The sequence below is a fragment of the Denticeps clupeoides genome, unplaced genomic scaffold (genome assembly GCF_900700375.1).
Source record: "Denticeps clupeoides unplaced genomic scaffold, fDenClu1.1, whole genome shotgun sequence".
Classification (NCBI taxonomy): domain Eukaryota; kingdom Metazoa; phylum Chordata; class Actinopteri; order Clupeiformes; family Denticipitidae; genus Denticeps; species Denticeps clupeoides.
Window position 1 is genome coordinate 30001 of NW_021629897.1, and position 16020 is coordinate 46020.

At 44.8% G+C, this 16020-nt stretch overlaps 1 protein-coding gene and 1 pseudogene across 1 annotated transcript; both read right to left on the minus strand.

Moving 5' to 3' along the window:
• Positions 1-4937: 4937 nt before the first annotated feature.
• On the minus strand, positions 4938-5064 carry LOC114776770 (uncharacterized; annotated as a pseudogene).
• A 6696-nt stretch (positions 5065-11760) lies between these two features.
• LOC114776767 (forkhead box protein B2-like) lies at positions 11761-12600 on the minus strand. Its single transcript, XM_028966863.1, has one exon. The coding sequence runs from the start codon at positions 12493-12495 to the stop codon at positions 11761-11763; it is 735 nt and encodes a 244-aa protein (XP_028822696.1). The 5' UTR covers positions 12496-12600.
• Positions 12601-16020: the final 3420 nt, after the last annotated feature.

Consider the following 16020-nt stretch of genomic DNA (forward strand, 5'->3'; position numbering starts at 1 on the left):
AGGTTCTGTACTGATGAGGTTCTGTACTGATGGGTTCTGTAATGATGGGTTCTGTACTGATGAGGTTCTGTACTGATGAGGTTCTGTAATGATGGGTTCTGTACTGATGAGGTTCTGTACTGATGGGTTCTGTAATGATGGGTTCTGTAATGATGAGGTTCTGATGGGTTCTGTAATGATGGGTTCTGTACTGATGGGCTCTGTACTGATTAGGTTCTGTACTGATGGGTTCTGTAATGATGGGTTCTGTAATGATGGGCTCTGTACTGATTAGGTTCTGTACTGATGAGGTTCTGTAATGATGGGTTCTGTACTGATGGGCTCTGTACTGATTAGGTTCTGTACTGATGGGTTCTGTAATGATGGGTTCTGTAATGATGGGCTCTGTACTGATTAGGTTCTGTACTGATGGGTTCTGTAATGATGGGTTCTGTAATGATGGGTTCTGTACTGATGGGTTCTGTAATGATGGGTTCTGTAATGATGGGCTCTGTACTGATTAGGTTCTGTACTGATGGGTTCTGTAATGATGGGCTCTGTACTGATTAGGTTCTGTACTGATGGGTTCTGTAATGATGGGTTCTGTACTGATGGGTTCTGTAATGATGGGTTCTGTAATGATGGGCTCTGTACTGATTAGGTTCTGTACTGATGGGTTCTGTAATGATGGGTTCTGTAATGATGGGTTCTGTACTGATGGGTTCTGTAATGATGGGTTCTGTACTGATGAGGTTCTGTACTGATGGGTTCTGTAATGATGGGTTCTGTAATGATGAGGTTCTGATGGGTTCTGTAATGATGGGTTCTGTACTGATGGGCTCTGTACTGATTAGGTTCTGTACTGATGGGTTCTGTAATGATGGGTTCTGTAATGATGGGCTCTGTACTGATGAGGTTCTGTACTGATGGGTTCTGTAATGATGAGGTTCTGTACTGATGAGGTTCTGTACTGATGGGTTCTGTAATGATGGGTTCTGTACTGATGAGGTTCTGTACTGATGGGTTCTGTAATGATGGGTTCTGTAATGATGAGGTTCTGATGGGTTCTGTAATGATGGGTTCTGTACTGATGGGCTCTGTACTGATTAGGTTCTGTACTGATGGGTTCTGTAATGATGGGTTCTGTAATGATGGGCTCTGTACTGATTAGGTTCTGTACTGATGAGGTTCTGTAATGATGGGTTCTGTACTGATGGGCTCTGTACTGATTAGGTTCTGTACTGATGGGTTCTGTAATGATGGGTTCTGTAATGATGGGCTCTGTACTGATTAGGTTCTGTACTGATGGGTTCTGTAATGATGGGTTCTGTAATGATGGGTTCTGTACTGATGGGTTCTGTAATGATGGGTTCTGTAATGATGGGCTCTGTACTGATTAGGTTCTGTACTGATGGGTTCTGTAATGATGGGTTCTGTAATGATGGGCTCTGTACTGATTAGGTTCTGTACTGATGGGTTCTGTAATGATGGGTTCTGTAATGATGGGTTCTGTACTGATGGGTTCTGTAATGATGGGTTCTGTAATGATGGGCTCTGTACTGATTAGGTTCTGTACTGATGGGTTCTGTAATGATGGGTTCTGTAATGATGGGCTCTGTACTGATTAGGTTCTGTACAGATGGGTTCTGTAATGATGGGTTCTGTAATGATGGGTTCTGTACTGATGGGTTCTGTAATGATGGGTTCTGTAATGATGGGCTCTGTACTGATTAGGTTCTGTACTGATGGGTTCTGTAATGATGGGTTCTGTAATGATGGGCTCTGTACTGATTAGGTTCTGTACTGATGGGTTCTGTAATGATGGGTTCTGTAATGATGGGTTCTGTACTGATGGGTTCTGTAATGATGGGTTCTGTAATGATGGGCTCTGTACTGATTAGGTTCTGTACTGATGGGTTCTGTAATGATGGGTTCTGTAATGATGGGCTCTGTACTGATTAGGTTCTGTACTGATGGGTTCTGTAATGATGGGTTCTGTAATGATGGGTTCTGTACTGATGGGTTCTGTAATGATGGGTTCTGTAATGATGGGCTCTGTACTGATTAGGTTCTGTACTGATGGGTTCTGTAATGATGGGTTCTGTAATGATGGGTTCTGTACTGATGGGTTCTGTAATGATGGGTTCTGTACTGATGAGGTTCTGTACTGATGGGTTCTGTAATGATGGGTTCTGTAATGATGAGGTTCTGATGGGTTCTGTAATGATGGGTTCTGTACTGATGGGCTCTGTACTGATTAGGTTCTGTACTGATGGGTTCTGTAATGATGGGTTCTGTAATGATGGGCTCTGTACTGATGAGGTTCTGTACTGATGGGTTCTGTAATGATGAGGTTCTGTACTGATGAGGTTCTGTACTGATGGGTTCTGTAATGATGGGTTCTGTACTGATGAGGTTCTGTACTGATGGGTTCTGTAATGATGGGTTCTGTAATGATGAGGTTCTGATGGGTTCTGTAATGATGGGTTCTGTACTGATGGGCTCTGTACTGATTAGGTTCTGTACTGATGGGTTCTGTAATGATGGGTTCTGTAATGATGGGCTCTGTACTGATTAGGTTCTGTACTGATGAGGTTCTGTAATGATGGGTTCTGTACTGATGGGCTCTGTACTGATTAGGTTCTGTACTGATGGGTTCTGTAATGATGGGTTCTGTAATGATGGGCTCTGTACTGATGGGTTCTGTAATGATGGGTTCTGTAATGATGGGTTCTGTACTGATGGGTTCTGTACTGATGGGTTCTGTAATGATGGGCTCTGTACTGATTAGGTTCTGTACTGATGGGTTCTGTAATGATGGGTTCTGTAATGATGGGCTCTGTACTGATTAGGTTCTGTACTGATGGGTTCTGTAATGATGGGTTCTGTAATGATGGGTTCTGTACTGATGGGTTCTGTAATGATGGGTTCTGTAATGATGGGCTCTGTACTGATTAGGTTCTGTACTGATGGGTTCTGTAATGATGGGTTCTGTAATGATGGGTTCTGTACTGATGGGTTCTGTACTGATGGGTTCTGTAATGATGGGCTCTGTACTGATTAGGTTCTGTACTGATGGGTTCTGTAATGATGGGTTCTGTAATGATGGGCTCTGTACTGATTAGGTTCTGTACTGATGGGTTCTGTAATGATGGGTTCTGTAATGATGGGTTCTGTACTGATGGGTTCTGTAATGATGGGTTCTGTAATGATGGGCTCTGTACTGATTAGGTTCTGTACTGATGGGTTCTGTAATGATGGGTTCTGTAATGATGGGCTCTGTACTGATTAGGTTCTGTACTGATGGGTTCTGTAATGATGGGTTCTGTAATGATGGGCTCTGTACTGATTAGGTTCTGTACAGATGGGTTCTGTAATGATGGGTTCTGTAATGATGGGTTCTGTACTGATGGGTTCTGTAATGATGGGTTCTGTAATGATGGGCTCTGTACTGATTAGGTTCTGTACTGATGGGTTCTGTAATGATGGGTTCTGTAATGATGGGCTCTGTACTGATTAGGTTCTGTACTGATGGGTTCTGTAATGATGGGTTCTGTAATGATGGGTTCTGTACTGATGGGTTCTGTAATGATGGGTTCTGTAATGATGGGCTCTGTACTGATTAGGTTCTGTACTGATGGGTTCTGTAATGATGGGTTCTGTAATGATGGGCTCTGTACTGATTAGGTTCTGTACTGATGGGTTCTGTAATGATGGGTTCTGTAATGATGGGTTCTGTACTGATGGGTTCTGTAATGATGGGTTCTGTAATGATGGGCTCTGTACTGATTAGGTTCTGTACTGATGGGTTCTGTAATGATGGGTTCTGTAATGATGGGTTCTGTACTGATGGGTTCTGTAATGATGGGTTCTGTACTGATGAGGTTCTGTACTGATGGGTTCTGTAATGATGGGTTCTGTAATGATGAGGTTCTGATGGGTTCTGTAATGATGGGTTCTGTACTGATGGGCTCTGTACTGATTAGGTTCTGTACTGATGGGTTCTGTAATGATGGGTTCTGTAATGATGGGCTCTGTACTGATGAGGTTCTGTACTGATGGGTTCTGTAATGATGAGGTTCTGTACTGATGAGGTTCTGTACTGATGGGTTCTGTAATGATGGGTTCTGTACTGATGAGGTTCTGTACTGATGGGTTCTGTAATGATGGGTTCTGTAATGATGAGGTTCTGATGGGTTCTGTAATGATGGGTTCTGTACTGATGGGCTCTGTACTGATTAGGTTCTGTACTGATGGGTTCTGTAATGATGGGTTCTGTAATGATGGGCTCTGTACTGATTAGGTTCTGTACTGATGAGGTTCTGTAATGATGGGTTCTGTACTGATGGGCTCTGTACTGATTAGGTTCTGTACTGATGGGTTCTGTAATGATGGGTTCTGTAATGATGGGCTCTGTACTGATTAGGTTCTGTAATGATGGGTTCTGTAATGATGGGTTCTGTACTGATGGGTTCTGTACTGATGGGTTCTGTAATGATGGGCTCTGTACTGATGGGTTCTGTAATGATGGGTTCTGTAATGATGGGTTCTGTACTGATGGGTTCTGTAATGATGGGCTCTGTACTGATTAGGTTCTGTACTGATGGGTTCTGTAATGATGGGTTCTGTAATGATGGGCTCTGTACTGATTAGGTTCTGTACTGATTAGGTTCTGTACTGATGGGTTCTGTAATGATGGGTTCTGTAATGATGGGCTCTGTACTGATTAGGTTCTGTACTGATAAGGTTCTGTACTGATGAGGTTCTGTACTGATGGGTTCTGTACTGATGTATTGTTGAATTAAATCAGGCTGGATTAGATTATTTTATTTCTTCATGCAGTGACAATACAGGAGGGAGAGAAAAAGGTCGAGAAGAGAAACCCCTGTAGAGGGCAGCAGTGAGCTTCACACGTCCTTCACCGTCCTGCTCTCCTCATTCTGCAAACTTCTGGTTACAAGACATCTTCTTTATCTACTAGACCACCGCTGCCCCAGCGAAGTCCCCTGGTGGGGGACGTATCAGAGATTAAACTGATAAGAACAGATTTCACACTTGATCTTAGCCAAAAGGCTGAGAAGTGTGTGTGTGTGTGTGTGTGTGTGTGTGTGTGTGTGTGTGTGTATGTGTATCTGACTGTAAAAGAGTGTGAATGAGTGAGTGTGTGTGTATGCGTGCGTCTGACTGAAAGAGTGTGAATGAGTGTGAGTGTGTGTGTAAAAGTAAAGTGAAGTGATTGTCACATGTGATACACAGCAGCACAGCACACGGTGCACACAGTGAAATGTGTCCTCTGCATTTAACCATCACCCTTGGTGAACAGTGGGCAGCCATGACAGGCGCCCGGGGAGCAGTGTGTGGGGACGGTGCTTTGCTCAGTGGCACCTCAGTGGTACCTTGGCGGGTCGGGATTCGAACCAGCAACCTTCTGATTACGGGGCCGCTTCCTTAACCGCTAGGCCACCACTGCCCTGTGTGTGTGTCTGTGTGTATGTGTGTGTCTGACTGTGAAAGAGTGTGAATGAGTGTGAGTGTGTGTGTGTGAGTGAGTGTGTGTGTGTGTGTGTCTGACTGTGAAAGAGTGCGTGTGTGTGTGTGTGTGTGTGTGTGTGTGAGACGGGGCATTAATTACATCAGTGGAAGCCCAAGAGGAAGATGAAGGTGAGAGGAGTCTTGTCCTCTAACTGCAGTCAAACAAGAAATTAACATCAAGGGAGAACTCACACACACACACACACACACACACACACACACACACAGCACAGTGCAGACCCTGCACACGCCACTAGTTTAGGACATTTTCTGTCTTGTGCATGAACATTTATTTTCACCTTCTAGGTTCATAAGGTTTTTGATAACATCCGTGTATGAAAACGGCATGAATCCATATAATGTCCTCCCGACTGTCCTACACCTGTTGTCCTCTGGGGACAGGAGCGTTTCTTTCCAACAGAACTTCTGAATATCCAGAACAAATCTGGAAGTAGTTTGTGTTTTAAAAAATGTCCATGTCAGGGTCATGTCCACTGGACTCTGGGGACAGGATGGGGACTCCGCAGGGCACATACACACTGTGTCACCAACTCACCTGGATCTGGTGTACATGCATTGGGACTCCAGGTGGAGAACCTGGAGGAAACCCGCGGCAACATGTAAACTCCACCCACACAAGACCCAATCAAATCGCTCGTATTGTCACGTCACATGACTCCAGAGCATACAAGTGAGGTTCTAGTATGTAAATCCCGGGTTGGGATGCTACCGTGTGGCCCTCAACTCAGGTCCAACTATTGCTTTGGTTAGCAGGACACGCACACACACTCACTCACACTCTTTCACAGTCACACTCACCGACACTTACACACTCTTACACACAAACTTACACACTCACTCACACTCTTTCACAGTCACACTCACCGACACTTTCACACTCACACACACTTACACACTCTTACACACAAACTTACACACTCACTCACACTCTTTCACAGTCACACTCACCGACACTTACACACTCTTACACACAAACTTACACACTCACTCACACTCTTTCACAGTCACACTCACCGACACTTTCACACTCACACACACTTACACACTCTTACACACAAACTTACACACTCACTCACTCACTCACACTTTTTCAGTCACACTCACCGACACTTTCACACTCACTCTTTCACAGTAACAAACATACACACACACATTTACACACACACACTCACTCACACTCTTTCACAGTCACACTCACCGACACTTTCACACTCACACTCACTTACACACTCTTACACACTCACTCACACTCTTTCACAGTCACACTCACCGACACTTTCACACTCACACACACTTACACACTCTTACACACAAACTTACACACTCACTCACTCACTCACACTCTTTCACAGTCACACTCACCGACACTTTCACACTCACTCTTTCACAGTAACAAACATACACACACACATTTACACACACACACTCACTCACACTCTTTCACAGTCACACTCACCAACACTTTCACACTAACACAAACTTACACACTCACTCACACACACTCTTTCACAGTCACACTCACCGACACTTACATACTCACTCTTTCACAGTAACAAACATACACACACATTTACACACACACACTCACTCACACTCTTTCACACTCACACACACTTACACACTCTTACACACAAACTTACACACTCACTCACACTCTTTCACAGTCACACTCACCGACACTTTCACACTCACACACACTTACACACTCTTACACACAAACTTACACACTCACTCACTCACTCACTTTTTCACAGTCACACTCACACACACTTTCACACTCACTCTTTCACAGTAACAAACATACACACACACATTTACACACACACACTCACACTCTTTCACAGTCACACTCACCGACACTTTCACACTCACTTACACACTCTTACACACAAACTTACACACTCACTCACTCACACTTTTTCACAGTCACACTCACCGACACTTTCACACTCACACACACTTACACACTCTTACACTCAAACTTACACACTCACTCTTTCACAGTAACAAACATACACACACACATTTACACACACACACACACTCACTCACACTCTTTCACAGTCACACTCACCGACACTTTCACACTCACACACACTTACACACTCTTACACACAAACTTACACACTCACTCACTCACACTCTTTCGCAGTCACACTCACCGACACTTTCACACTCACTCTTTCACAGTAACAAACATACACACACACATTTACACACACACACACTCACTCACACTCTTTCACAGTCACACTCACCAACACTTTCACACTCACACAAACTTACACACTCACTCACACACACTCTTTCACAGTCACACTCACCGACACTTACATACTCACTCTTTCACAGTAACAAACATACACACACACACATTTACACACACACACTCACTCACACTCTTTCACAGTCACACTCACCGACACTTTCACACTCACACACACTTACACACTCTTACACTCAAACTTACACACTCACTCACTCACACTTTTTCACAGTCACACTCACCGACACTTTCACACTCACACACACTTACACACTCTTACACACAAACTTATACACTCACTCACTCACACTCTTTCACAGTCACACTCACCGACACTTTCACACTCACTCTTTCACAGTAACAAACACACACACACATTTACACACACACACTCACTCACACTCTTTCACAGTCACAGACACACACACTCTTACACATACACTCACTCTCAATCACTGACACAGACACACACACACACACTCACACTCTTTCACAGTCACACTCACCGACACTTTCACACTCACACACACACTCACTCACACTCATTAACAGTCACAAACACACTCACAATCTTACACATACACTCACTCACAATCACTGACACACACACACACTCACACTCATTAACAGTCACAAACACACACACACTCTTTCACAGTCACAAACACACACACACACAATCTTACACATACACTCACTCTCATTCACTGACACACACACACACTCACACACACACACACTCTTACACATACACTTACTCACAATCACTGACACACTCACTTACACACACTCACTCACACTCTTTCAAGTCTCTCTCTCTCACACACACACACACACACACTTACACACTCTTACACATACACTCACACACACATACACTCACTCACAGTCACTGACACACACACACTCAGCGACACTTTCACACTCACACTTACACTCACTCACACTCTTTCACAGTCACACACACACACACACCAACACTTTCACCTTCACACACTTACACTCTTACACACACACTCACTCACACTCTTTCACACTCTCTCTGTCACACACACACACACACACACAATCTGCCCTCTTGTTCCTCAAACTTGAATTCATCAGTGTAATTCCGTGTTTTTCTCCGCAGCCTCTTGACTGAACGCCGTGTTGCACTAATGCCGCTTGACCTCATCGTCGCTAATGAATGAGGCCGCTCATTAAGGAGGCGGGGCTTATTGCTGATTACAGACACCACCACCAAGCCTGCTGGTTAATTTCTGTTAATATCTCATATTCTATTCCTCTAAAGCAGCCTCTTGTGACCTCTGACCTCATTCTTATTCATCCTAACATTCAGGTAATTATCATACGTCTGAAATAATGAGAGTTTAAAAAAGTTTTTATGTGCATGTAACAGTAACCTTCACATTACACACACACACAACACAATATTAACACATTCATAATCATGTGCATGCAGATGAGTTTCTAATAAAGCTGTAAGTATGTACACACACACACACACACACACACGCACAGATACACAATGTGTGATGAAAGATGGACGATGGGTTGAGGAGACATTAAAGAGAAAGCTGCCTGCTGGGCGGAGCTAATGCTGCCCTCAACCTGTGCATGTCAATTATGACTTTATGAAGAGTGTGTGTGTGTGTGTGTGTGTGTGTGTGTGTGTGTAACAAGGCCTTTGCCATGCTAAGCAGGTCCAGTGAATACAGTCAGCTGAAGAGAACACCAGCTTCTCGACTTCAAAGCTGAAACGATGTTCAACACAACGCTACTTCAGCCAACGCTGCTGTTTGAAGTCGTGGAACATCTCCTCCCATCACACACACACACACACACACACACACACACTACCATGGTGAGAGGATGTTACATGGGCGTTTTACATGTAGCAGGTCTGGAGAATCAGAACATTTTATTAATCCCACAGGAAAAGCTTCTGTTATGACGCAGGGACATAAAGCAATATTAAAATAAAATATTAAATATATCTATAAATAAACTCTTCAGTGTTGCAGTGGAGGCGACATGTCACTGCAGTGACCAAGGTGACACGCACTGTAGTGACCGAGGCGACACTGCAATGACTGAGGTGACATGGCGCTGCATTGACCGCTGAACTTACGTTGCTGCATGAAGCTGCATGCTGCTGCACAACGCTGTAGTGACCAAGTGACTGCAGTGACTGAGCAACACGCCGCTGCAGTGAGCAATGACATGCACTGCTATAACAGAGGCGACACACGCCGAAGTGACTAAGGCAACACGACAATGACAGAGGTGACATGGCGCTACAGTGACCAAGGTGAGAAGTGCTGCAGTGACACGCCGCTGCAGTGATCATGGTGACATAGGTTGCAGTGACTGAGGTGACACGGCGCTGCATTGACCGCTGAACTTACGATGCTGCACGAAGCTGCATGCCGCTGCACTAACACACGCTGCAGTGACCAAGTGACTGCAGTGACTGAGGCAACACGCCGCTGCAGTGAGCAATGACATACACTGCTATAACAGAGGCGACACACGCTGCAGTGACTGAGGTGACACGGCACTGTTGTGACTGAAGAGACACACATCGCAGTGACCGAGGTGACACTGCAGTGACTGAGGTGAGAAGTGCTGCAGTGACCAAGGCAACATGGTACTGCAGTGATGGAGGCGACACGCGATGCAGTGACTGAAGTGACATGTCGAGTTATGACAGGTTGAAATAAAACCAATATTGATTGAATATGGATCCCTCCTGAAATGTCCTTTGTTCCTGGTCAGCTGGCTGAATAAACGGAATCTAGAGAAGCTGCTTCCAGCTTTATTGTTTTATTGAATAAGCCTCTTTTGAAACCTGTATTAATGTTTACATGACTTTCATATTGTAACTCCTTCCAGTGAAGAGCTGCTAAAATAGAAGCTGAGGCAAAGATCGTCCAGACTTGCACGATCTTCATAAAACACATCTTATTACTTGACTGAATTTAATGTGCCTGTGGTACAGTACTGTGACCTCCACTCTCCCAAAGATTCTGTATCAAATAAGCAGGATTATTATAAGCAGTATTAATTATGTGAAGTATTTGTTGTAAATATTGTAACCAATATTCTGAGTAAATAAAACATCGGTGTGGTATTTTTTGGCAGAATAATATAATGAGGTCAGGATTTTTACAGGCGCGGTGACACGGATAAAAAAAAAAAAAATACCACTCAGCCAGGATCTTATCAATTTGTGTTTATTACCCAGTAAATAATTTTGCGTGAGACGTGGTCATCGTTACCATCGTTAACATCTTTCATTTAATGGGATATTATAGAAATATGTACATATATCCAGTTTATTTAGCTCCTGCAGAAAAAATCTGTTTGATTCAGCAGGAGGGAATCAGTGTCCCCATCATGTCCCCATCATGTCCCCATCATCTCCCAGGCTCTCCGCAGAGCCCAGCCCTGAATTTCGAGGCTGAATCCAGATGAGTGCAGTTCGGGGAATACACGCCTCACACACACGCCAAACGCTTCCAAATGAATTGTTGTCACGACAATGATCAGTAATAGCACATAACAACTATTAATAAAACACACACACAGCAAGACAGAATTCCACACTGATTGAGCGTAAGAAATGTATAATTGTGGGGAGATCCAGAACAATTTTTTTGAACATGCCGTTAAAATGTAAGCCATCCCGGGGAGGTTAGCGATATAATCATTTATTATATTTTACATCATAAATATGTCATGTTTCAATACTCTTTAAATAACCAAAAACGAATAAATTAAAATCAGTTCACATGTCTCTTTGGGTTACTTCTGATTGCGTGTATATATGTGTGTATAATGTGTGTGTATATATATATATATTTGTGCAAGTATTTATGCGTGTGTGTGTGTTTGTATATTTGTGTGAATATATACGTGCGTGTACGTGTGCGTGTACGTGTACGTGTACGTGTACGTGTCTAGTGCAGCAGCAGTGCCGGGTGCAGGCCGCCGCTCTTGCCCTCTCCGCCGTCCAGACTCCCTCCGAGCGCCGTGCCCAGCGTGGGAGTGGGTTTGATGGGGAGCGGCATGGCGGGACCGGCCTGGGGCCCCGCGCAGTGGTACAGGCTCTTGACGGGCACGTTGAAGGGCGGGTACTCGGCCTCGCCCAGCAGCCCCACGCCGGGCCACGCCGGCCCTCCCACGGGGTGCACCGGCACCGGCACCGGCACCGGGTAGCCCAGCTGGCTCATGACGGAGGCGATGGGCACCTTGTACTCGCGGCCGATGATGTTCTCGATGGTGAACGGGTGTCCTCCGTGGAGCCCGTAGGCGTGGTAGTGGGCGGCGGGGGTCAGGGCCAGCTTGGGCTCGGCGCGCTGCAGCTTGAAGCGCTTCCTCCTGCGCAGGAAGCTGCCGTTCTCGAACATGTCCCCGCAGTCGGGGTGCAGCGCCCAGAAGCTGCCCTTGCCCGGCTGGTCGGGCCGCCGCGGGATCTTGATGAAGCAGTCGTTGAAGGACAGGTTGTGTCGCAGCGAGTTCTGCCAGCGCTGCGTGTTGTCGCGGTAGTAGGGGAAGCGCTCCATGATGAACTTGTAGATGTCGCTGAGCGGCAGCATCTTCTCGTCGGAGCTCTGGATGGCCATGGCGGTGAGGGAGATGTACGAGTAGGGGGGCTTCTGGTCGCTGTAGGAGCTCTTCCCGGGCCGGGGCATCTTCCCCCGCTTCACAGCCGCCCAGGAGCGCCGGGGCGCGTCATGGCAGAAGGTGTCTCCAAGAAGGGCGAGAACTTTCCTGGAGACGCGTCCAGAGGAGCTGCCCGGGAGAACTTTCCAGGAGAAATCAATCCGGAGCCCGGAGACGTGTGTGTGCGCGGCGGCAGCGCGGGTGCGCGGCTTTTGTACGAAGCGGCGACGGTTCGAACCCCCGCCGGGGCGCGCGCTCTTCTGCCAGAGTGTGTGTGTGTGTGTGTGGGAGAGGGATAGCAACCTGTCATCTAATCTCGTTAATATTAATATTATGGTTACAACATGGTTTAATAACGTCGCAACTGGAGTTATTGTTGTTGTTAATATTTCTTGCTTTATTACCGCAATATTTCCATATATGTCAAAGACGAGTCTGTGCAAATGTGTGTGTTTTAACTGTAATTATTTACAACTGATTTTATTCAATACTTTGTGGTGTCTTTTGCTTTATTTCTTTCCTATTTTACACAATTTCTGTTTAAATGCGATTACTATTGTAGGTAAAAATGGAGAAGCCTTCAGGTTCCGTTTTTAATTGTTTCTGATACTGACCGTCGTGTCTCCTTCATTAGAATAAGAACGGCTCGCGTGCGTGCGTGCGCGCGTGCGTGCGTGCGTGCGCGCGCGCGCGCGCGCGTCCGTCCGCCTAAAGAGCGCGCAGCGGCGGGACGCGGCGGCCCTCCGGTAAACAGAGGAACGGCCCCGCCCCCAATCCATCCCGTTAATTAAGACTTCCGTGATTTAAGTCCCCCTCCGAGACGCGCCGAGTGCGTAATTACGCGCGAGCTCGTGGACGGACAGACGGACGCCGCGCGACCCGCGTCCCCGCCGCTCGCGCGCTCATCTGCATAAAAGATGAATTAAGGCGCGTCTCGCAGCACCCAACTCCTGGACAAATAACAAGCCGCGAAGAAGCTGCACCTTCTGGGCATAGCGAGCATATGCTGGAATTAGCCTTAATTGACTAATTACATAAATTACTCGTTAATTTTACAGCACATCAATTATGAGAGATATATCAATTAATTTTGCATAAATTAAAGAGGAGATGGGGATTTGAGCTCGCGAGGAGGGGGGTCCAATTTGGGCCGGGGGGCGCGCGCGTGTGTGTATGTGTGTTTGTGTGTCTGCGTGTGTGTTCCACAACTATAATAATTATTGGTTCAGCTTTGGGCGAGAGAAGCAGTGACGGCGCGTGTGATAATAATAATAATAATAATAATCATCATCATCATCATCATCATCATCACCATCATCACGTTAAAGCGCTTGGCCATTTAAATCAGTTAGAGTCCCGGTGTCGGAGTTGTTGTAATGGAGGATGATTTACCGACACGTTAACGCTCCATGAAACGGTGCAAGCGACGGACACGCCCACTCCACCCCTCTCTCCATCCCAGGGGTCGATCAAGAGGTGCCCAGATGCACCATGGGAACCATCTGAGCATCTCATCCCATCACAGAGTTTCTAAACCCATCAGCAGGGTGTAGAACTATAATATATCATTAAACATTAGTGTTCTTATTAAACTAAATATGGAGTAAATATAACATTGTGAATACACCTCAAGTCAGGAACATACCACTATTCTATGACCATGTCAAAGTCACTCAGTTATTAATTATGATATTAATTATGAAGTCATATGTAGATTGTGGGACAGTGGTGGCCTAGTGGTTAATAAAGGTTGCCGGTCCGAATCCCGACCTGCCAAGGTGCCACTGAGGTCCCCTTGATGAAGGTCCCGTCCCCACACGCTGCTCCCCGGGCGCCTGTCATGATGCCCCCTGCTCACCAAGGGTGACGGTTAAATACAGAGGACACGTGTCACCGTGTCACCCACTCACTCACTCTCAGACTCATTCATTCACCCGCTCACTCAGTCACTCACTCACCATCTTGGGACACTGGCTGAAGGACAGGGACTCGGTCCCAGCACAGTGTGTATGTGTGTGTGTGTTGTTATTTACTTCAGTCCAGTCTCACTGCCCCCTGGTCTGTGTGTTTACAGCAAACACAAATACATTCATCAACCTCCCAGACACACACACACACACACACACACACACACACACAGCCTAAGGGATGGGAGAAACAGCAGGAAAAGGTGTAAACAACGCTGTTCTCAGGTCTCAGGCGCTCCAGACTCTTTTTTCAGGTTGGTGATGGACGAGTTGAAGGCCCCATGTTGCACCGTGTGGAGTGCAGAAGAACTTTATAGAACTGAGGCTACAGAAACCTCATTAGAACAAGAAAACACGTTGTACTTCTGGGGTGTAATGTGATAATTCTATGCTTATTGTTGAATAATTTATAAAATTCATCGTCACTGACTGAAGACAACTTTTGTTGTTTGTTTTTGACTAAAATGTATTTGTTTAATTTATCTAAAAAATCTAAAATCTAAACTCAGAAAATTAATAAACCATAATAACAATTGTTATTGCTCTTAACTTTCATATTAGTATAATTAAATTTGCCTCACTGAATTATCATCATTGGATGTATTTATTTACACATCAATTACAAATTCTAATAATAATGAATAAAGCTGATTTTGTATTTGTTTAATTTATCTATTCAGTTTCTCAGGGTTCCACATGTTCTCAAAGAACACTAAATATATTTTAATATATATATCTATCTATATATATACACACACACACAATGTTGACTATATATATAGTTGAAACTGACTCACAGAATAAGGACTAATTAAAGTATAGCACTACTTATTGTTATTACCTATAGTTATCTAATAATTATTGTAGTATTATAAGTGGAATTATTACATTTATAATAGTTGTCTAGAAACCTGATTTGTATGTGAATTATCACAACAGGTATTTCGTCAATTCAATATAATTTAGTTTCATTATATTTATTGAAACCACATAATAAAATACGGCATAAATGACATTTCAAATTTAATTCTTTACACACAGTCATTTTTCAGCTCCTCATCCTTGCCACCAGCCACCCACCCACCGCGTCTAAATGTGATGTGTTGTTACTCTTCAGTCCCCCCAGGTGTGTGTGTGAGTGTGTGTGTGTGTGTGCGCGTGTGTGTACGCGGTGTTGGGCTAGTGAGCCGTGAACCGCGCGTGGGGCGTCTGTAACCCTTCATCTCTACTTTAGTTCAGTTCAGCTTTGTGGAATGGTTGATTTTACACATTATAAATGTATTTTATATTCTCAAAAAGAAAAAACATTTCAATATAAAGAGTTTGAAAAGGATTTATTTTGGGACTTGAATTAAATAGAGTGTCTAGGAAAGAGCCAATGATGACCACACACACGCACACACACACACACACACACGCACACACACTCCTTAAGGCATCGGGGTGCCGTGGTTCAAAGCTCTCCTTGCGTAACTCCTTTAATGTTCCCCCAAATTCCTTGTTTTTATTTTTCATGAAGTCATTTTTCTCCAGGGACGCCCAGTGTGATAAGAGGCTATGTGTAAAATAAATGATGTATATAGCTGT